This window comes from Bufo bufo, chromosome 1 (assembly GCF_905171765.1).
Source record: "Bufo bufo chromosome 1, aBufBuf1.1, whole genome shotgun sequence".
Classification (NCBI taxonomy): domain Eukaryota; kingdom Metazoa; phylum Chordata; class Amphibia; order Anura; family Bufonidae; genus Bufo; species Bufo bufo.
In genome coordinates, this window is record NC_053389.1 from 256,113,858 (window position 1) to 256,138,313 (window position 24,456).

Sequence of the window (24,456 nt, forward strand, 5' to 3'; positions counted from 1 at the left end):
GCACTCTAGCTGTGCCAGACACTGCTCCTGCCATCACTTTAAAGTTCAGGCAAGAGATGAGATGAAATGATAGTGTCCCTTTAATTGGATGCGGGGGCTTTCTCATTTTGATATCTTGCTGATTGTGCATTTCTTTTTTTTATAGTGAAGGGGTATACAAGATGGAATCGTGTTTTTTTTTGTGTAATAGAAATGACTTGTGTTTAGTTCTGCTATTAAAGGGATTCTGTCACCTGGATTTTTTGCCTATAGAGCTGGGGACATGGGCTGCTAGATGGCCGCTAGCACATCCGCAATACCCAGTCCCCATAGCTCTGTGTGCTTAAAACTATGTTATATATATGTAAATGAGGCAAGTAAGGAGCCCAAGGGGCTGTTACTAACATTTCCGGAGCCCAGCACCACCCTGCATCCTCCGAATCTCCTCCTTGCTCCCCGTGGTCACCAAGTTAGAGCGCTGTAATCTCGCGATGCGCGAGTGAGCGGCATGTCAGTGCCGGCATAGTGTTCCTTCCCTGTGCTGGTGATCAGCCTCAGGGAACAAACTGCGCATGCGCTAGCTGCGAGATTACGGCGCTCTAACTTTGTGACGTCGGGGAGCAAGAAGGAGATTCGGAGTATGTAGGGCAGTGCTGGGCTCCGGAAACATTACTTGCTCCTTACTTGCCTCATATATAATAAAAGCACACAGAGCTATGGGGACTGGGTATTGCGGATGTGCTAGCGGCCATCTAGCAACCCATGTCCTCAGCTCTATACAGAAAATCCCGGTGACAGATTCCCTTTAATGTCATTGCTATGTTGGGGCAGCATCGTCAGAAGTGACCACCTCGATCTTCAGTTCTACATCCTGTTCTCTGCTGAGGAAAGAAAGTTAAAAAAAAGCACAACTCCCCCAAATACTATGACGTCAGCAACACTGATATCCCACAAGCCTGGGGGCCGGCAATCTGGTGGGAAGCACCCCTTCCCACACACAGCCCAGACAGGGGGGTTTGAAGCCTATAATGAATTGGCCTCCCACCTCATGAAACACTTGGCATATACCCTGGGTATATTAATTATAAGGGGGTCTTCTCTCAGCCTGCTGTATAGAAGAGCCGCACGGGTTTGACTCTCTCCACTGAAGTCTATGGGAGTTATGGAAATGAGAGCCTCCCGTCACGATACCCCTGTTCTTGTGTTAGAAGTTTGCTGTTCAGGAATCTGGGAAAGCTGGATGACAACCCCTGTATGAGCAGGAATGGTAGCCATGTTGGTTGTCGCCTGATCTTCCCAGCCACACCCAAACATTATGCTCCACTGTTTGTACTTAGAAAACCTGGTGACAACCAGATCCCCATTGTCGGTTTCAGAATTCATGCAGTCGGCTCCAAAGGAAACTGTTAGGATACATGCACCGGGGGAACATAGATATTCTACTACAGTGCCAAGTCATTGGTCAATGGGGAGGGGGGAAAATAAAAACTTAAAAAGCATCGCAGATTTGGAAGTGTACACTAAAAGTATCTGGTTTTTAACTTTATTGTGTAAAGGGACATCATATGTTCACATAAGTGATGCATCTGGCCACTGTACACTAATGACTCGCTACAAATATGTGTGAGAATCGCCCTCTAGTGGTCATCTTCTGTAACACCGTGACCTCTGAGCGGCCCTCAGCAACGGAGCTCATAATGCCTGTAATCGCCCTCTAGTGGTCATCTTCTGTAGCACCCAGTGACCACTGAGCAGCCCTCAGCAACGGAGCTTATAATGGCTGTAATCGCCCTCTAGTGGTCATCTTCTGTAGCACTCAGTGGCCCTCAGCAATGGAGCTCACAATGCCTGTAATCGCCCTCTAGTGGTCATCTTCTGTAGCACTCAGTGGCCCTCAGCAATGGAGCTCATAATGCCTGTAATTCATAATGCCTGTAATCACCCTCTAGTGGTCATCTTCTGTAGCACCCAGTGACCTCTGAGCAGCCCACAGCGGCGGAGCTCATAATGCCTGTAATCGCCCTATAGTGGTCATCTTCTGTAGCACCCAGTGACCTCTGAGCAGCCCACAGCGGCGGAGCTCATAATGCCTGTAATCGCCCTCTAGTGGTCATCTTCTGTAGCACCCAGTGACCTCTGAGCAGCCCACAGCGGCGGAGCTCATAAAACCTGTGTGCACATTATATATCCCCTGTATTATATAGGATTTATCTCTGGTATGAGGGCAGCACTTCTTACGTGTTTTTGTGTTACTGTTGCTATGTCAGTGTGGGAATCTGTCGGTGTATTAGACCCTGGTCACATGACAAGATTTACTCTGTCCTTGGGCAATGCCTTGTTTTCAGAGGGCGCTGATGAAAGTGCTCTTAAACAAATAGTAACTTGTCATATGCCTCCTGTCTGTGTGCAGTAACCAGTAATTCCAGTAACACACAGGATTTTGAATATGAAGATGTAGCAGGGCTGATTTTGTTTTTTAAAGGAGTTGTCCAAGCCCCAAAGCCATTTTACTTATGGTCCTGAAGTGCTTTGCATAAAGGGAAAAATAAAAAGCCACCCCTTCTGTTCACCCTCATTTCATCCCATGAGGGTCCCGTCTCTGCTGCCTCTGGTCTCCTGTGGACTGGCATTATACTAAGCACATTCAGAGCCCTAAGTAAAACTGCTTTGCGGGTCGGACAACCCCTTTTAAAGAGTTATAGTGACGCACCACTTACTTCTAGGGATACTACTGTGGTCCTTCTTTTGGGATGCGGTATAAAAGCAATTACGTTAATCTTGAGGCTAAAGTCGATTTTGGACAATCCCATTTAGTTAGTAGGATCCCCCATTAATAAGCTGATAATGGAGGCCCTGCTGCCGATACCCTCAGCCGTCAGCTATAAACACTGGGGGAATCTGACTGCTGGTGCTCAGTTCCATCACAGCGCCTCCACAGGAGAAATGAGGCATTACACATTTCCCATTGGAATCCGTTTTCACCCAACCTCAGAGGGACACTTCTGCCACTTTCCCACTGCATGGTACCGGCCCTACTTTATCCCGCTCATCTCTACTCCGCCTTTGTGCCAAGTATTTTTTTTTTTTCCATTGTGGATATTGTACCCCCTGGATGTAGCTGGTAGCAGTGTAGTGACGATTCTCTAGGACCAGTCACTAGTCAGCAGGGTGGTCACTTGGTCTTCATGGTACCAGCTAAGAACCTCCTTGCACTTGGTTCTAAAAAAGGATCAGGTACTTATCTGCAACATTGATCTAGTGGAAAAACACAGTTGAGTACAGTAGATGAGGGTCCTGAATGAGACCCTCCCCCCTCTTAACTCAGAACTTCCTTACAGGGTATTTCAATGGATTTTTGAATACAGACCACCCCTTTAATGTATATGGGGGCTGTTCAGTTGCACCCTCTAGCTTGTTTGCACAAGGACTTTTTGGGATTGGATCATAGGTTTGCAATGCTGCAGGAAGGTGTAAGGTCGGGTAGTGCTGGAAGACATTGGTGCCGAGTGTGGCACTGCTGGGGTTACTTGTAGAACCCTGGTCTTCATGGGCTCTGCACACAAATGTTCTTCATGACCTTTTCCAGGCTCCTTCCCTCTGCCTGTGACTCATTATGGAGGAAAGTGCCTGTGGCTTCTTGAATGGAAGACTGTGACTCATCTGGCTCTCCTCACCATAAATAAGCCCACGTACAATGTGCCTGGAATATCTTAGGTGGACCTCGGACCACTTGGAAGCTTTTCGCCAGTGGATTTAAAGAGGACCTGTCACCACACGTGATATGTCTGTTTTAGTCAGTACTCGTATTCCCCTATACGGCTACTTTCACTTGCGGCAGAGGGTTCCGGCAGACAGTTCCGTCCCCTAGCACGGAACTCAATACCGGAAAAGAAAAACGCTAGTGTGAAAGTACCCTAAAATAGCAATTCTTGTCTTAGAACGCCTGGATTATGTTGTTCCTCTTCTCGTTCCTCTTGTTCCTCCTCCTAGATATGTATGAATAAATTGATAAATGTGTGTTTCAATTCTAAAGGGGTGTCCACCTACACAGTCTGGCATCACTGATTGGGGACATCCTTATCCCCTAGCAGCTGCTAACTCCCAACTGTCCAGGAGGAATAACAGTGTGTGGAGATCTAAGAAAAGATGCTACAAAATTGTTGTTTCCTACAAGTATTTAGTTAGATAGACCTATCAGAAGAGGAGACATATTTGGGGGGCTTTTATTAAAACTTGCTTAGTTGCCCATAGCAACCAATCAGATTTCTTCTTTCATTTTTCCAAAAGACCTCTAAAAATGAGAGTTAGAATCTGATTAGTTGCGATGAGTAAGGCTACTTTCACACTAGCGTTCGGGGCTCCGCTTCTGAGCCCGTTTGAAGGCTCTCACAAGCGGCCCCGAACGGATCCGTCCAGCCCCAATGCATTCTGAGTGGATGCGGATCCGCTCAGAATGCATCAGGATGGCTCCGCTTGGCCTCCGTTGCGCTCAGCAGGCGGACATCCGAACGCAGCTTGCAGCGTTCGGGTGTCCGCCTGGCCGTGCGGAGACAAACAGATCCGTCCAGACTTACAATGTAAGTCAATGGGGACGGATCCGTTTGAAGTTGACACAATATGGCGCAATTTCAAACGGATCTGTCCCCCATTGACTTTCAATGTAAAGTCTGGACGGATCCGCTCAGGCTACTTTCACACTGAACTATAATGCAGACGGATCCGTTCTGAACGGAAGTGTGAAAGTAGCCTAACTTAGCCAGTTTCCTTTTACATCAGTTTTTGATGAATCTTTATTTTCTTTAAGGCCTCCTGCACACAACCATAGGTGTCCCTTGCCCGTGCTGCGGACCGCATATGTGGATCCACGATACACGGGCGCCGTTCCGTGGGCATTCCGCATCACGGATGCGGACCCATTCACTTCAATGGGTCCGCAAATCCGGAGATGCGGAATGGAAGCACGGAATGGAACCCTACGGAAGTACTACAGAGTGCTTCCGTGGGGTTTCGTCCCGCAAAAAGATAGGACACGTTCTATCTTTTTGCGGATCGCGGACCCATTCACTTTAATGGGTCCGCGATCCGCTGAGGCTGCCCCACAGCCGGTGTTTGTGCATTGCGGCCCGCAAATTGCACGTTCATGTGCAGGAGGCCTAAAGTGGTTTCATGTATTGTAAATGATCGTTAACCCCTTGAATACCGGAAGTTTTTTTCATTTTTGTGTTTTTATTTTACTTCCCATGTTTTCCCAGAGACATAGCTTTTTTTATTTTTCCATTCACATAGCCATATGTGGGTTTGTATTTTGTGAGACAAGTTGTACTTTCTAATGCCACCATTTAATATGGCATACAATGTAGTAGTAAGTGGGGGGAAAAAATTCCCCAAAAAATGCTATTCCGCCACAGTTACGGGTTTTGTCACTACGCGCTACCCTATTTTGTAAAACTGACCTATTCCCTTCATTATCGATTACAAGTAAACCACATTTTGGAGTGTGAGTTTTTGATCACATTTTATTCAATTTTTTGTGGGAGGTAAGTGAAGTAAAGCAAAAATGTTGAATCAGCAATTTTTATTTTTTATTTTTTTGTTATGCCTTTTCGCTGTAATATTTTTATATTTTTAATAGTTCAGGCATTTTGGGACGTAGTGATGTCCATGATCACTGTTTTATTTTTTATTTATTTTAATTCTTGGTAAAGGGGGGCTGAACCCGGAAGCGCGCACTTCCAGTTTTTTGGCATTTAGATGCCGTGGTCACATTTGCGAGCGGATGCCATATTTAAAACCCTACTTCTGCCGTACATGTACAGCGCTGTTACTCAAGGGGTTAAAGGTGTATTGGTGTTTCCTCATATACAGATAGAATAAGTGTGGAACTCTGTGGTTGGGAACTCCTCTGATCCCAAAGGTGAAGAGTAGGCCTGACATGTGCGGGTTATTTGATGGATGAGTGAGAGGAGGTTAAAGTGCCGTCACATCCTCGCCCCTTGATTTCTTCTTTTTTCTTTCCTAATTTTTGTATAATGTCACTTGTCCTCTCACACAGACTGGAAAGTTTTACATTTTATTTTTTCCCCTCAGGGGTGGACGCTGAGGAATGGGGCAAGTTTCTCCATACCAAGAACAAGGTAGGGCTGCATTTCAGAAGTCCTCATAAGAGAAGAGGGTAATATGCAAATGAGCTCTTAACAAGCTCTGCCTCTGATGCCACCAGATGTAAGGCAGCTATCCTATAAGTCAATGCTCGACCTCTTAAAAGACCTTGACATGACTTGGATAATAAGCCAGCATCTCATCTGCAGGCAGCTGTTTCAGCGTGATTGTCCCTCATCGGAGCAGAGAGTACTGGCTTAACTGGATGAGAGGCCAAGGTCAGGATTTAGGGAATAATATATCTCCTTATGGAGACCTACCCTGACTTAGGCCTCTCACCCAGTTAAACCTGGACTCTCTGCTCTGCCCTGATGAGGGGCAATCTCCGCTAAACTGCTGTCTGCAGATGAGATGCTGGCTTAGGCTACTTTCACATTAGCGTTCTTGCAGATCCGTCATGCATCTGTAAAAAAAAAACGCTTCCGTTACAATAATACAACCGCATGCATCCGTCATGAATGGATCTGGTTGTATTATGTCTTGTATAGCCATGACGGATCCGTCAGAAACACCATTGAAAGTCAATGGGGGACGGATCCGTTTTCTATTGTGTCAGAGAAAACAGATCCGTCCCCATTGACTGACTTACATTGTGTGTCAGGGCAGATCCATCTTGCCCCGCACCACATCGCGGACAGAAAATTGCTGCTTGCAGCGTTATTCTGTCCGCAATGGGGAAGCAACTAAATGGAACGGAATGCATTTTGGTGCACTCCATTTCGTTCAGTTTTGTCCCCATTGACAATGACAGATCTCAATAGTGTAATTGAAAACGCTAGTGTGAAAGTAGCCTTAGTTATTATCCAAGTCATGTCTCAAGAACATTGACTTGTAGGATAGCTACCTCACATCTGGCAGCATTTGCATGTCCTCTTCCCAGGATTCCAGAGGAGCGTTTCTTGGCCTATGAGACTCATGACACCGTTTCAGGAGCACTCTCCATAAGGAAATATTGTATCTCCTCCCCCCCCCCCCCCCCCCCCCCCTCAAAAAAAGGCCTCATAGGTAGGGTTGAGCAAACCCGAACTACAATGTTTGGGTTCGTACCGAACTTTGCGAGTTTGAGTACCCGAACCCGGACTTTTTCACTGAAGTTCGGTGTTCGGGTGATTTTTATTATTTTCCGTGATAACGGAAAATAATAGCTTTCTTAAGATAGAATGCTAAATAAAATGGCCATTGAGGGGTTAAAAATAATAATAAAAAAAAACTCACCTCATCCACTTAATCGCGCAGCCGGTATCCGTTCTTTCTTCAGGACCTGCAAAAGGACATTCAATGACGTCACCGCGCTCACCATGTGGTGAGTGTGCGGTATTGTCATCGCAGGTCCTGAAGAAAGAAGAGGATATGGGCTGTGCGATCAAGTGGATGAGGTGAGGTTTTTTTTTTTGTTTTGTTTTTATTATTAGTATTATTTTTAACCCCTCAATGGCAATTTTATTTAGCATTCTATCTTAAGAATGCTATTATTTTCTATTCTAACCATGTTATAACGGAAAATAATAAAGTGAAGTTTGGGTCCCCATTATCTTTAATAGGGTTCGGGTTTGGTGTTCGGGTCCCAAACCTAAACTTTGCCTGAACCCGAACTTCACCGGGTTCGCTCATCCCTACTTCTAGGACATAAAGGAGCACTTGGTAAAGTCAGTCATATGCACAGGCCCTGAGCAGCGACTCCCTAAAGGTCCATCTTATTCCATGTGATGGAGTATGCAGTTGTTTTGCATAGACCCAATACAATATCTGAGGAATTGGAATTTGTGGCGCCATATGAAATGAAAAGCACACTTTATGGGCCTTATATTATTGATCTATAATGTAGACATGGACATGAGGCCTTATACTTGAAGGGAACCTGTCACCAGGAAAGTGCAGTGCCATCATATGTGTCGTCCTGTGATGGACAACCTTCCCTGTATGCTTAGTAATGCTCAGATAGCTGTCAACCACACGACTACTAAACCTAAAAAGAGCAGGGACTTAAAGGGGTTCTCTGGGAATGATTTAAAATGGACACCAGGAACCTGTCCTAGAATATGAGGACTGGTTTCCACCACTTGCAGAGCTGCCTCGGGGGGTGAGTTGGCGGGGCCTCACTACACAGCTCTACAATAGATGGTAATGATGCGATCCTGCCTACGATATGTCATTTTGGCTGAGCAGCCTGAAAGGAATACACACCAATGTGTAGTATAGGTAAGTTCCAGAGTGTAGTGTGTAGTGAGTCCTTACCTCCAGGGCAGCTCTGCAAGTGGAGGCAACCAGTCCTACTCACTTTCTAGGACAGGTTGCTGGCAGCCATTTTAAATCATTCCAGGAGAAGCCCTTTAAATTTTATAATAAATTATAATAAAAATTTAGAATTTATAAAGTTTTACTAAATCTTTTCCCATAAAACTATATATCAATCTGCTCAGCTCCTCCTGCTCTATAACATGCTGCCTGCAGATTGCACTCCATATTCATGGTGACAGGTTCCCTTTGAAGAGATTATCCAGTTTCGCCCCTGTTCGTGCTTCCCCAAGAGGGACTTCCAACTTGTATTCTGTTGCTGAGGGGCAACTGTCATAATATTAGTCTCCATTCACACATCCGCAACGTGTTTTGTGGTTCCGCAAAACCTGAAAAGCGGACCGCACATTGCCGGCACTAATAGAATATGCCTGTTCTTGTCCGCAATTGCAGACAAGAATAGGACATGTTCTATTTTTTTGCGGAACGGAAGTGCGGATCCGCAATTCCGTGTCCGGGCAGCACATGGTGCTGCCCCATAGGAATGAATGGGTCCACAATTCCGTTCCGCAAAATGCGGAACGAAATTGCGGACGTGTAAATGGAGCCTTAAAGGGGATTCCAAAGAGATAAAAATGAAGGCCTGAATGGTTTAAAATCCCCCTCACTAATCCCCCACTGCTACTGTTCTAATGCTGCTCTGGTTCCTGACGCTCTCCACTGATACCAGCTCAACACACTGGAAATGCCGGGGAAGTGCCACACAGCTCACTGCCCGTAGTGGTGATTTCCCCCCCCCTCAGATAGTGTTTGGGTGTGCAGGCCTTTCTTGGTGTTCCAGCATGTTGAGCCAGGATGTGGAGCATCGTCACACAGCGGGTGGGATCTGTACCTGTAAGTATGTTTCTTTTGGTCTTCCACTACTGCTTTGTAATAAATGTGTCATGATATTTCCTCTTTTTCAGATTTTTACAGACTTTGATGAAATTCGGCAAGAAATTGAGAATGAAACAGAGAGGATTTCTGGGAACAATAAAGTAAGTGTGAACTGGTGCAAAGGAAAACTGACTTACGGCTGTATTACAGCTGCCGATATTTCAACTGGTAATCGCTAGCAAGCATTCGCATGAGCACTCATCAGTAATCATCTTGCAGTATAATACTGCTGCCAATTGCCTGATGAACGGCAAACACTCAGGCTCAGTTCACACCTGAGCGTTTTACAGCGCGTTCCTACGCGCTGTAAAACGCTCAACAAGGAGAAACCAATGCTTCCCTATGGGAATGGTTCTCACCTGGGCGTTTTACAGCGCGTACGATCGCGTTGTAAAACGCCCGACGCTCACACAAGTACAGGAGCGTTTTTTTGGGCGCTTGTCGCGCGTTCCCGTACATAGACTTTCGGGAACGCGCGACACTGTGTGCACACTTGTCTCTGTATGCGCGCTTGTAAACGCCCGTACAATCGCGCATACAGAGCGCTCCTTTCAGAACGCTCAGGTGTGAACTGAGCCTCAGTCATCGGGCAGTTCTGATCTTTGAAGGGGTCCTCCGGGAATTAAGAAAATGAAAATATCTAAATATTACTTTGTTATAAACATATTCCCAAATACCCACCATTAGGAGAAATAAAATGTCCGCCGTCCTGCTCTGCTCTGCTTGTCAGGGATTATGATCATGAATATAGCTGATAAGATCTTCAGCTGAATCTCTGAAGGAAATGAGCTCATTAGGAGACATGGACAGGACAGACTGTGGTAATGGAGACTGCATACAAGAGCTGCTGCTCATTACTTACATCCCCACTATCCTCTCTGTACTTCATGTCTCCTCATGAACTCCATTCCTACAGAGATTCAGCTGAAGTTCATATCATCTGTATTCAGGATCATAATCCCTGACAAGTAGAGCAGAGAGGAGGATGAGGCAGCTCTTTAGCTCAGTGTTGTGAAGTAACTCATCCGCCTGTGTGACTAGGACAGGTTCTGTGTGGACTAATAGGACAGTGGGCATTTTATTTCTCCTATTGATTGCTCCCTAGACAAAACGAACCATTATAACTAATGAAAGGTATTTGGGAATATATTTATAATAAAGTATTTTCATTTTCTTAATTCCCAGAGAGCCCCTTTAAGCATTCTTAAAGATCAGTGCTTGCCAGCGGCAGATTGTTTTGTCTACTAACGATCTCCCACCAGCAAACCACTACACAGTATGGGAATGAGCAATGGCATAGCGATCGCTGCATGTAACATCAGCGATCTCCTCCATTAGCTAGCAAGAGATTGCTGGGAGGGAAAGCTTCCCTCTTGACAGTTGCTTGCTTTAGTTCCCCATAACAACCAATCAGATTCTGCCTTTCATTTTTCAGAGCTCCTTTGAAAAATGGGCAGATGAATCTTATTGGTTGCTAGGGCCAACGGGTCAGTTTTCCTTTGTCCCAGTTTTGATAAATCTCCCTCAAGTTGTCTTTAGGAAGTAGAGACTTGTGCGGAGCAGCCATACCCCACCGGGATTCACATGTATTCCATTTTATATAATGTTTCGTAGGGACTGAGGAAACAGGATCCTGAGGAAGGAGGTGTCTTTAAAGGGCTTTTCTCATTAACAAAATTTATCAGCCTATCCCCAGGCTTCCTGGCAATCATGAGAATAAGGGTCCTCTAGTCCCATGGGTCAATGACATGTTAGTGTACAGACGTGACCACTAGGGTTGAGTGAATTTCATGTTTTGAAGTTCGTGTTGTGCTATAAGCTGAATTGCGTTATGGATTCCGTTACCACGGACCATAATGCAATTCTATGATGGAATGCCTTTAGAGGCATTGCGTTATTCATTCCGTCATAATAGAAGTCTATGATCTGCGTAACGGATTCGTCCGGTTTCTGTTATGTACAGTAGGAGCCGTTATGCAGCCCATAGACTTCAATTATGACGGAATGAATAACGCAATGCCTTTAGAGCCATGCCATGCATTCTGTCATGGAATTGCGTTATGGTCCGTGGTAACGGAATCCATAAGGCAATTCGGCTTATACCACGACACAAAGTCGAAGTTCAAAATATGAAATTCGCTCATCCCTAGTGTCATAAAGGGTATAGTGTGGGCGTATCCTGTTACTGTTCCTGTGGAGATTACTTCTGCTATGTCTACATTACCGGCTGCATGAAGTCATTATAGAGGATTGGAGAAGAGCCTAATTAATCCTGTAAAATTTTCACGTGTCCTCATTGTGCCTTTATGATTTCCCGGCATATGTACCAGTGTCTCAGACTTCCAGTTCTGCTGCTCATAATGTAATTTGGCTCCGCTGCATGGTTTTCTTCAGGGAAATGTGACTTTAAAATAGAAAAAATAAACAATCAGAAACCTTCCTACGGATAGGGTGGCCCTGCTAACTCCCCACTTCAAGTATGGATACAGCAGCGATGGGGCTAAGTTGGGTTGGTGTACAAGTCTGGTTCAATTAACTTCTGAGATGCTGGGTACAATAGTGAGCGTGGCATCTAAGGAGTTTCAGAGGGGACCATTATTCTTAGGGTACTTTCACACTTGCGGCAGAGAGATCTGGCAAGCAGTTCCGTCGCTGGAACTGCCTGCCGGATCCGGCAAAATGTATGCCAACTTTCATTTGTAAGACTGATCAGGATCCTGATCAGTCTTAAAAAGGCCTGATCAGTCAGAAAAATGCATTGAAATGCCGGATCCGTCTTTCCGGTGTCATCTGGCAAAACAGATCCGGCATTTTATTTTATTTTTTCACCTTTTTTTCCGGTCTGCGCATGCGCAGACAGGAAGGATGGTTCCAGCATTACAGTATTTTGAATGCCAGATCCGGCACTAATATATTCCTATGAAAAAAAATGCTGCATTCAGGCAAGTCTTCAGTTTTTTTGGCCGGAGATAAAACCGTAGCATGCTGCGATTTTATCTTTTGCCTGGTCGGTCAAAATGACTGAACTGAAGACATCCATGGGGATATGCCTGATCAGTCCTTTTCCGGTATAGAGCCCCTGTGACGGAACTCTATGCCGGAAAAGAAAAACGCTAATGTGAAAGTACCCTTACACCATGCATGTTGCAGTTCAAATAAATATATAAAAACACAAAAAAAGTGACTGAATATACACTGTTGTAGTAATATAAAATCCAACTTGTCCCACAAAAAACATAGTTAATTACACAGAAGTTAAAATGTTATTAGTCTTTTTTCTAAAAAACATGCTTTTTTTTTCATCAAAAGTGCTATTAAAAAAAAAAAAAAAATATATATATATATATATATATATATAGTGACTGGTTTCCTTTCCTGATATGATATAATGCTGACAGGTCATTTCCATTATGTAAAAAAAAAGGAAAACAATGGGGGAATTGCTGTATTCTTCCCACCGCCACAAAAAAAAACTTTACCCTCCTGTGCAATGGGTTTATGCGCTTGCAGTATATTGATCAAGTAGTGAGTAATTCCACTGGGGTAGTCTAAAAAAAAAAAAAAAAAAAAAAAAAGGCAGTGGGGGGGGGGGGTTAATATGGGTTATAACTAGGGTTGTCCCGATACCGATACTAGTATCGGTATCGGGACCGATTCCGAGTTTTCTCGGCGGTACTCAGCCGCCGATACCCCGCCCCGATATATAAATAGAATACTATGGGCGTAACTATGGGCGGGGCCCGGTGCAGTCACTGCACTCTTACACCGGGCCCCGCCGCTCACCGAAGTATTTATAAACGTGAATCCTTATCCTGTTGTTAAGTTGAACTAACGCTGCGCTCTCCCATGTTCCCCTGTATCCCCACAGCACTTACTTAAGCTTCCATAGCAGGCAGAGCGGACGGCAGCAGTAACGTCACTCACTGACGTAGAGCGCCTGCTCCGCCCACTTTATGAGTGAAGCAGGCGGAGCAGGCGCGCGACGTCAGTGAGTGACGTTACTGGTGCCGTCCGCTCTGCCTGCTATGGAAGCTTAAGTAAGTGCTGTGGGGATACAGGGGGAACATGGGAGAGGGCAGCGTTAGTTCAACTTAACAACAGGATAAGGATTCACGTTTATAAATACTTCGGTGAGCGGCGGGGCCCGGTGTATTGGGGGACACTGTTATGAGGGGGATCTGTGGATGACATATAGCAGTGTCATCCACAGATCCTCCCCATAACAGTTCCATCCACAGATCCCCCACCAAATAACAATGCCATCCACAGATCCCCCCACCCCATAACAATGCCATCCACAGATATCCCACCCCATAGCAGTACCATCCACAGATCCCCATAACAGTGCCATCCACAGATCCCCCATAACAGTGCCATCCACAGATCCCCCATAACAGTGCCATCCACAGATCCCCATAACAGTGCCATCCACAGATCCCCCATAACAGCACCATCCACAGATCCCCATAACAGCGCCATCCACAGATCCCCCATAACAGTGCCATCCACAGATCCCCCATAACAGTGCCATCCACAGATCCCCATAACAGTGCCATCCACAGATCCCCATAACAGTGCCATCCACAGATCCCCATAACAGTGCCATCCACAGATCCCCATAACAGTGCCATCCACAGATCCCCATAACAGCGCCATCCACAGATCCCCCATAACAGTGCCATCCACAGATCCCCCATAACAGTGCCATCCACAGATCCCCCATAACAGTGCCATCCACAGATCCCCCATAACAGTGCCATCCACAGATCCCCCATAACAGTGCCATCCACAGATCCCCCATAACAGTGCCATCCACAGATCCCCCATAACAGTGCCATCCACAGATCCCCATAACAGTGCCATCCACAGATCCCCCATAACAGTGCCATCCACAGATCCCCCATAACAGTGCCATCCACAGATCCCCCATAACAGTGCCATCCACAGGTCCCCCATAACAGTGCCATCCACAGATCCCCCACATGACAGTGCGTCATCCACAGATCCACAGATCCCCCAAAATGGTCACATGACATTTAAAAAAAGTATCGGTATTCGGTATCGGTGACTACTTGAAAAAAAGTATCGGTACTTGTACTCGGTCCTAAAAAAGTGGTATCGGGACAACCCTAGTTATAACAATATCACATTATTTATCCTGCATGATTAACACTGTAAAAAGAAAAAAAAAATCCATGTGAGGTTTGCTGTCTCACCTCCCGAAAAAATGGAATGATCAAAATGGTACGAATACAAACTACAACTCACCCCTCTGGAGGATTCAGCCGAAAGCAGTCACACGAGTAACTCGCATGACCACTGCCATTTTGCTTCCCATGGATGGGGTGGCCGAGGCACTGCACTCATGACATGGCCCATGGACTGACAGCCTGGGGCCAACGGCAGCTCCGCTGAAAGCATACCATGAGTTTATTATGCCGCAGCATGCACTGTATGGCCATATACCGCATATTCTTATAAAGTAGCTAACTCCTTTAAGTGAAATTTTACTTGTAAGCAATAGAAAGTACCAGGACCATGGGCTTAATTATAGCATAGCGCTTGTTATGGGGCCCAGAGGTTGAGGGGCCCAGTCAGGTGTAGGAGCATTGTACCTTTTTTGGAGGGAATAACAATATGCTAGCTTTTTGTTATAATGTGGGTTTTCGGATATACAGTTGCAAGAAAAAGTATGTGAACCCTTTGGAATGATATGGATTTCTGCACAAATTGGTCATAAAATGTGATCTGATCTTCATCTAAGTCACAGCAATAGACAATCACAGTCTGCTTAAACTAATAACACACAAAGAATTAAATGTTACCATGTTTTTATTGAACACACCATGTAAACATTCACAGTGAAGGTGGAAAAAGTATGTGAACCCCTAGACTAATGACATCTCCAAGAGCTAATTGGAGTGAGGTGTCAGACAACTGGAGTCCAATCAATGAGATGAGATTGGAGGTGTTGGTTACAGCTGCCCTATAAAAAACACACACCAGTTCTGGGTTTGCTTTTCACAAGAAGCATTGCCTGATGTGAATGATGCCTCGCACAAAAGAGCTCTCAGAAGACCTACGATTAAGAATTGTTGACTTGCATATAGCTGGAAAGGGTTATAAAAGTATCTCCAAAAGCCTTGCTGTTCATCAGTCCACGGTAAGACAAATTGTCTATAAATGGAGAAAGTTCAGCACTGCTGCGACTCTCTCTAGGAGTGGCTGTCCTGTAAAGATGACTGCAAGAGCACAGCGCAGACTGCTCAATGAGGTGAAGAAGAATCCTAGAGTGTCAGCTAAGGACTTACAAAAGTCTATGGCATATGCTGACATCCCTGTTAGCGAATCTACGATACGTAAAACACTAAACAAGAATAGATTTCATGGGAGGATACCACAGAGGAAGCCACTGCTGTCCAAAAAAAAACATTGCTACACGTTCACAGTTTGCACAAGAGCACCTGGATGTCCCACAGCAGTACTGGCAAAATATTCTGTGGACAGATGAAACCAAAGTTGAGTTGTTTGGAAGAAACACACAACACTATGGGCCAGATTTATCATTACTCTGACAGCTCACTCCACTTTCACATATGGCTAAAGTCAGTTTTAGCCAAGTCAGATTTATGATCGGCCCTTTAAGACTGTAATAAATGTGGTCTGACTGTAGTAGTTTATCCGTCAGTAAGCAGCTTTGCAAAAGTCGCACATCTTTATGAAAAGTCGCACGTCTTTACAAAAAAGTTGCATGTTCTATTAAAAAGTCTCATAAAAGCATGGTCATCACTGGAGTGAAATTGCGCATTTTTTTGCGACTTTTTTGTGACTTTTTAAATAGTCGCAATAGTAAATCTGTCTAGAGATTCATTTACATAAGAAAACACGCTCGCTTTCAGAAAACTGGCAAGGATAGTGCAGAGCAGAAAAAAGTCGCTAATTTTTGCGCAGTTTAAGTGATTGCGACTTTTTCACTCCATTATTCTGACGAACTAATGATAAATCTGGCCCTATGCGTGGAGAAAGAGGCACAGCACACCAACATCAAAACCTCATCCCAACTGTGAAGTATGGTGGTGGGGGCATCGTGGTTTGGGGCTGCTTTGCTGCGTCAGGGCCTGGACGGATTGCTATCATCGAAGGAAAAATGAATTCCCAAGTTTATCAAGACATTTTGCAGGAGAACTTAAAGGGACTCTGTCACCACTTTCTAACCCCCCCTTTTAAAAGTATTGTTCTCTCCATGGCGCCCTTGTGATTACAAAGGTGTTGTTATAACATAAATTCGCCGTCTCGTTTTGATAAAAATACCTTTTATCTAACCTGTCAATCTTGTGGATAAGGTGCCCAGGGCGTTTCTGAAGGTCTGAAGCTGCCGCCCGCCGCCGCCGTTGGTGCCCAGCTCCTCCCCTGATCCTTTCAGCGCCACCTGAATGTAAAGAAATCCGCCTCCGGCTCTCGCTCAGTGCCCCCTCCTCCTTTTCAAAGATCCCGCGCGTGCGCACAGGCCTGTGCCTGATGCGCCCGTGCGGACATTTAGAATCAGCCTCATTGAGCGAAGTGCGCATGCGCGCACTTCGCTCAACCTCCTCATAAGACGAGCACTGCAGCCAGCCACTCAGAGCCTGCCAAGCGCTGTATGGAGCCGCAGGCTCTGAGTGGCTGGCTGCAGTGCTCGTCTTATGAGGAGGTTGAGCGAAATGCGCACTTCGCTCAATGAGGCTGATTCTAAATGTCCGCACGGGCGCATCAGGCACAGGCCTGTGCGCATGCGCGGGATCTTTGAAAAGGAGGAGGGGGCACTGAGCGAGAGCCGGAGGCGGATTTCTTTACATTCAGGCGGCGCTGAAAGGATCAGGGGAGGAGCTGGGCACCAACGGCGGCGGGCGGCAGCTTCAGACCTTCAGAAACGCCCTGGGCACCTTATCCACAAGATTGACAGGTTAGATAAAAGGTATTTTTATCAAAACGAGACGGCGAATTTGTTATAACAACACCTTTGTAATCACAAGGGCGCCATGGAGAGAACAATACTTTTAAAAGGGGGGGTTAGAAAGTGGTGACAGAGTCCCTTTAAGGCCATCTGTCCACCAACTAAAGCTCAAGAGAAGATGGGTGTTGAAACAGGACAACAACCCAAAGCATAGAAGTAAATCAACAACGGAATGGCTTAAACAGAAGAAAATACGCATTCAGGAGTGGCCCAGTCAGAGTCCTGATCTCAACCCGATAGAGATGCTGTGGCATGACCTCAAGAAAGCGATTCACACCAGACATCCCAAGAATATTGCTGAACTGAAACAGTTCTGTAAAGAGGAATGGTCAAGAATTACTCCTGACAGTTGTGCACGTCTGATCTGCAACTACAGGAAACGTTTGGTTGAAGTTATTGCTGCCAAAGGAGGTTCAACCAGTTATTAAATCCAAGGGTTCACATACTTTTTCCACCTGCACTGTGAATGTTTACATGGTGTGTTCAATAAAAACATAATAGCATTTAATTCTTACACTAGGTGGTGGGGCCCCATCTTATTTCACTATAAGGCCCTATGAATTATAGTTCTCTAATCAGTATTATTAATTGATTTTATAATGCCTTTTAGCTGACAGTCTTTTCTTTATACTAGGGTATTAGTTCAGAACCCATCCATTTGAAGATATTCTCTCCCAATGTTGTCAACCTGACACTGGTGGATTTACCCGGGATGACAAAGGTAACAGATGTTATGTTCTTTATGCCATCAATAACTCACTTTTAAATGGCTGTCCTGGATTTGAACACATGGCTGTTTTTTTTTTTTTTTTTTTTTTTAAATCAAACAGCGCCACCCCTGTGCATGGGTTGTGCCTGGTATTGCATTACTGCCACATTTACTTTAGTTATGCTAAGCTGCAGTACAGGAACAAACCATGGACAGGTGTGGCGCTGTTGCTAGAAGAAATCGGCCATGTTGGTCTGGCACAATTCCGTTATCAATTATTATTTTTTTTTTCCTCTCTAACCAATACCTGTAGGTACCTGTAGGCGACCAGCCCAAAGACATTGAAGTTCAGATCCGGGAGCTCATTTTCCGGTACATCAGTAACCCCAATTCCATCATTCTGGCCGTCACTGCTGCCAACACGGACATGGCTACGTCTGAGGCTCTGAAGGTTGCCAGAGAGTGTGATCCGGACGGTGAGCATTGAGGAGTGCTAGGCCTGACATGTTTTACTGACACCTAGATCAAGACCTCCTCTTCTCTATATAGATATCCTATTTTTATATGTAATGTGTTAATAAAGGCAACCCCTGTCCTAATACTGATTTCATAGAAGGGAACCCCTGCTCGGGACCCTCCTCCATTAGCCACAGTAGAGAGCTCCCCACAAATATCATTTACGCTGTACTAGACTCTGATGTGGTTGCCCATTCATGTGAATAAAAGCTGTGTACTTTGTAATACTGCATTTGTCCTGCAGTGGCCGCTGCAGAGGAAATGCATAGCTACATCCCCTGACTGTACTGATCCTCATGACCACACCTCCAGTGCTGCGCTCCAGCCAATCAGTGTTGTCATAGGTAACACTCAGTGTCATGATCCAACTGAACTGAATAGCCGTTGTAATTCCGATGTGGACATTGATTGGATCATGATTTTGATCAGTGTCCTTCGTGACAGCTCATACCTCACTTTGGGAGCCCTAACATTGTAATACACTCTAAAAGAGTATTTTATATGACCTCTTTGGACGTTCTCCTGTAAGCATATTGAAAAATAGGAGATATAGAAATATACATAATTAATTATTTTTTTTACAAAACAGCACCACTCTTCTCCCCAGGCCGGTCCTGGTATTGCACCTCAGCATGAGTCAAGTTAATACAGATCTCAATACTGGACACGGCTCATGGACAAAAGTGGCATTGTTCCTTGGGGGGAAAGTAGATGTTTTCTTCTAATTTCATTTAGTTCCCATGCACACAACCTTACCTGTTCCTCGGTCTGCAAATCACGGATCCTGTCTGTGTTGCATATGCATGTTTTCTGGACCTATTGGCTACGATGGGTTCTTGGTCTGCATTTTGCGGACAAGTGTAGGCCATGTTCTATCTTTTTGCGGAGCAGACATATGGATGCGGAAAGCACGCTGATCATCTTTTTGCTTTCCGCATAACTATGTCCGTTCTGCAAAAAGAACATGTCCCCAAAATACAGACCATGGACCCATTGAAAACAATAGGTCCCCGAATAAAATGTGTACAGCATATAGACCATATCTGTATTTTGCGGATACGCGATTTGCGGACCACAGAAGGGATACGGTCGTGTGCACGAGGCCTTAGATGGAAATCTAGCTTTCAAATGAATAAGAAGTTGCGTTCTCAGATACAAGAGAAGGAAGATGCATATGACTGAGGCTAGTCCTGCAAATTGGAAGTTTTTGTGATCAGTGCATGCAAAAAAAATTTTTTTTTTGTTTTTTTTCCTAGCTTGGGGAATATTAGAACTCGCATCACTATTTCGCAATAGAAACATTTTGATCTAACTTTGTCAAAATCTGTCTGTCAGGGCGGAGAACGCTCGCTGTCATCACCAAGCTGGACCTCATGGATGCTGGTACAGATGCCATGGACGTTTTGCTGGGGAGGGTCATTCCTGTGAAACTGGGCATTATTGGAGTGGTCAACAGGTAGTGACTTAATAAGTTCAAGGAATAATTAAAGGACGCTGCCGATATATTAATCTGTGCTATCAATGTACTTGGTCATTGTCTGCTTTTTTTTGGTGTTTTAATCTTAATAGGTCCAAAATTCTATGTTGATTTACCTGTAATACATCTTTATAATGGTTAAAGCTCTTATTTTCTGATACAAAGCTCTGAATCCCCAGCAACCCACTGGCTGCCTGTTTTCACCACTAGAGGGCGCTTACTACATGCTGGTTATATATTAAACTCAGTAGTAGCACAATTGGAAATGGCTCTTATAGCTCCCTCTAGTGGTGACCGCAGGAAGAATGTCTCATTTTAAATGTTTGAGATTTGAAGCTCTGAATCAAGAAAGATGAAGTCTGACTCGTACAGCGAGATTTTAAGTATTAAAAACGACATAATGATAAATGGTTGGGATTCACTTTAATCTATTGTTTTATACTATGTTTTAGGAGTCAGCTAGATATTAATAACAAGAAAATTGTTGCAGACTCCATCCGGGATGAGTATGCTTTTCTACAGAAGAAATACCCATCTTTGGCCAATAGAAATGGAACCAAGTACCTTGCTCGGACACTGAACAGGTAAGTGAACCGGGAGGTAGGTTGTGATTGTCAGTGCATGTTTCAGCTCACCTGAAACAAACTTGATATCATTTCTGAGTTATTGGGGCATATATCTGTTATAGAGCCCCTCGCACTCAGAATCCCCCTCCCCCTAATGAACCAGGAAGGAGAGACGCTAAGAGCAGCTCTTTTGAATAGTAACCATGTAATACTTTAAGGGGTTTTCCGGCTTGCACCAACATCCCTTTAAATTAATTATTTATGATGGTAGCTGTAGTTTTCTAATGTATAGCTGCTGTCTTCTGTTCTGGGCTGTGGTCACATGGCCATGTCCATGCAGCTCTTTCCTGTGATATTACAGTTAGGTCACATATGTACTGTATTTGGATAGAGACAACATTTTTCTAATTTCTGTTCTGTACATTACCACAATGGATTTTGAACAGAACAATTCAGATGCAGCTCAAGTTCAGACTTTCAGCTTTACTTCAGTGGGTTAAACAAAATGATTGCATAAAAATGTGAGGAACTAAAAGTATTTTTTAAACTCCATCCCTTCATTTCAGGGGCTCTAAAGTAACTGGACACATTAAATAATTGTAAATAAAATGTTAATTTCTAATACTTCGTTGAAAACCCTTTGTTGGCAATGACTGAAGTCTTGAACTCATGGACATCACTGGACGCGGTTTCCCCCTTTTTAATGCTCTGCCCGGCCTTTACTGCCGCGGTTTTCAGTTGCTGTTTGTTTGTGGGCCTTTCTGTCTGAAGTTTAGTCTTTACCAAGTGAAATGCTCTATTGGGTTCAGATCAGGGGACTGACGGCCATTCAAGAATATTCCACTTCTTTGCTTTAATAAACTTCTTGGTTGCTTTGGCTTTATTTTTTGGGTCATTGGTCAGCATTTCATAATACAGATGGACAATCAGTTTGGCTGGATTTGAGCACACAGTATGTCTCTGAAAACCCCAGAATTCATCCAGCTGCTTCTGTCCTGTGTCACATCATCAATAAACACTAGGACCCAGTGCCACTGGCAGCCATGCATGCCCAAGCCATCACACTGCCTCTGCCGTGTTTTACAGATGACATGGTATGCTTTGGATCATGAGCTGTACCAGGCCTTCGCCATACTTTTTTCTTTCCATCATTCTGGTAGAGATTGATCTTGGTTTCATCTGTCCAAAGAATGTTCTTCCAGAAGTGTGCTGGGTTTTTTAAGATGTTTTTTTTTTTTTTTAGCAAAGTCCAATCTAGCCTTCCTATTCTTGAGGCTTATGAGTGGCTCGCACCGTGCAGTGAACCCTCTGTATTTACTTTCATGTAGTCTTCTCTTTATGGTAGATTTGGATATTGATACGCCTATATCCTGGAGAGCGTTGTTCACTTGGTTGGCTGTTGTGAAGGGGCTTCTCTTCACCATGGTAATTATTCTGCGATCATCCACCACTGTTGTCTTCCATGGGAGTCCGGGTCTTTTTGCATTGTTGAGGTCACCAATGCTTGCTTTGTCTTTCTCAGGATGTACCAAATTGTAGATTTTGCCACTCCTAATAGTGTAGCAATTTCTCGGATGGTTTTTTTCTGCTTTTGCAGATGAAGGATGGCTTCTTTGACCGAAATCTTTACTTCTCAGCAAAATCTTCAAAATGCAAGCACCACACCTCAAATCAACTCCAGGCCTTTTATGTGCTTAATTAAAAATGAAATAATAAGGAATTGCCCACACCTGCCCATGACCGTCTTTGAGTCAGTTGTCCAAATACTTTTGGTCCCTTTAAAAACAACAGGGTGCCACATGTAAAGAAGCTGAAACTCCTAAACCCTTCATCCAATTTTTATGTGGATACCCTCAAAGGAAAGACTTTGTCCATTATATAACTATAACTTGAATGTTTTAGTAAACAGGTAATAAAAACAAAATGTGTCAGTGTCTATATATATATATATGGACCTAACTGTATGTTCATGGCTGTGTCAAAGCAGCAATAGGGGCAGTGATAGGGGAGTGTCTATGTAACTAGCTGGGTGGGAGGAGCTATAAACTGGCAGGATGTTGTTAGGGGCGGTGCTGGAGCTGTGGCAGAGAGAGAAGTGCATCATGGGTTTGGTTGGATACAGGATGGAAAGTAACCAGTGATTTTTTTACATGGTAAAAATGGGCCAGGAGAGTCAAAATTTTAAAGAAAAAGCATGGGGAGATGTACATGTGGTAAGCAACTGCATGAGCATATCTGTAAACACCATAGTAATCCCAGGAAACCTTTTCCGACTTTCCTGTCTATAAACCCCAGCTCAGTACAATGTATAGTGCCGTGCTTTTCATAGCAGCTCAGTCCCATGCACTTGAATGGTACTGAGCAGCAGAAAGGCAGTGTGACTGAGAATGAGACTGCAACGCTCACCCGAGTTCCATAGCCCCTTCTAATAGCCGACTGGGGGAGGTGTTGGGATTTGGACCCCCCCTTGATGAGATATTGATAACCTTACCAGTGGATAGCTCCTCAATATTTAAACGGGTTGTCTCACTTCAGCAAATGGCATTTATCATGTAGAGGAAGTTAATACAAGGCACTTACTAATGTATTGTGATTGTCCATATTGCTTCCTTTGCTTATGACCACCCTGCAATCCATCAGCGGTGGTCATGCTTGCACATTATAGCAAAAAGTGCTGGCCTTTCTGGTGGCCGGGACTGTGGAAACTTACATAGGCCGGCGCTTTTTCCTATAGTGTGCAAGCACGACCAGTGCTGGCATTTCAGGATAGTCGTAACCATGGAAACTAGCAGTGTATAATGTAATGGAAAAAATTGTCTAACCAGCAAAGGAAGCAATATGAACAATCACAATACATTAGTAAGTGGCTTGTAGTAACTTTCTCTACATGATAAAAGCCATTTGCTGAAGTGAGACAACCCCTTTAAGACCCCTTGATTCCGTTTTTTTTTTATATATCCAGTTGTAGGAGGAAGAGAGCTGATTCCTTTATTACAGTGCGTTGATTTACATTGTCATATTGTGTGTCCTGTCTATAGGCTGCTGATGCACCACATCAGAGACTGCTTGCCGGAGCTGAAGACCAGGATCAATGTTTTAGCAGCTCAGTATCAGTCTCTGCTGAACAGTTATGGCGAGCCGGTGGATGACAAGAGCGCCACACTGCTCCAGCTCATTACAAAGTTTGCTGCTGAATATTGTAACACAATCGAAGGAACCGCAAAATACATTGAAACCTCAGAGCTGTAAGTGCACCTGGATCGTAAAGGGTTTTTCCTGAGAGTTTTCCACTGATGACCTATCCTCTGGATATCTGATCGTTGGGGGTCTGACACCCGGGACCCCTGCCGATCAGCTGTTGGAGAAGGCACTGGAGCTTGCAGTTGCGCCATAGCCTTCTTGCAGTATAGCCTAGGCCATGTGACATCATGTTCATTGATCACATGACTTAAGAGCAGCCTAGCCCCATAGCATTGAATGGGGCTGAGCTGCGATACCAAGCAAAGCCGCTATCAAATGGACAGCGATGTGCTTGGTGAGCTGGGAGAAGGCCGCAGCGTTGTTCACAAACAACTGACCAGATCCCCACCGGTCAGATGCTGATGACCTATCCTATCCAATGGATAAGTCATCAGTAGAAAAGTCACGGAAAACCCTTTTAAATATGATGTCTGTTCCTGGAAAGTGACCCGGTTACTGAAGAAGATAGTTGTTATTACCCAGCTTTCTTAGAGCCTGATTATTCAGTAAGATGAGAGGGGAATGCCTCGATGGACAAGACTGCTGTGTGTAGGAGTCTGGGAATGCTGGGTTGACTACCTGTAATATCGGCCATACTAATTGACACCCAGCTTTCCCTTCTGGTCTCTGCTACAATATTTCTCTG

General features: G+C 44.6%; 1 protein-coding gene across 4 annotated transcripts in view; it reads left to right on the forward strand.

Annotated features, from left to right (window-relative positions):
* DNM1L (dynamin 1 like) overlaps positions 1 to 24,456 on the forward strand; it is a 63,508-nt gene that overhangs the window by 15,862 nt on the left and 23,190 nt on the right. For all 4 annotated transcript variants that reach the window (XM_040439076.1, XM_040439050.1, XM_040439068.1 and 1 more), the window contains 7 exons: positions 6,067 to 6,113; positions 9,339 to 9,410; positions 17,937 to 18,023; positions 18,325 to 18,487; positions 19,863 to 19,983; positions 20,457 to 20,588; positions 23,609 to 23,815. In XM_040439076.1, coding sequence (XP_040295010.1) covers positions 6,067 to 6,113; positions 9,339 to 9,410; positions 17,937 to 18,023; positions 18,325 to 18,487; positions 19,863 to 19,983; positions 20,457 to 20,588; positions 23,609 to 23,815 — 829 coding nt within the window. The remainder of the gene's footprint in view (positions 1 to 6,066; positions 6,114 to 9,338; positions 9,411 to 17,936; positions 18,024 to 18,324; positions 18,488 to 19,862; positions 19,984 to 20,456; positions 20,589 to 23,608; positions 23,816 to 24,456) is intronic.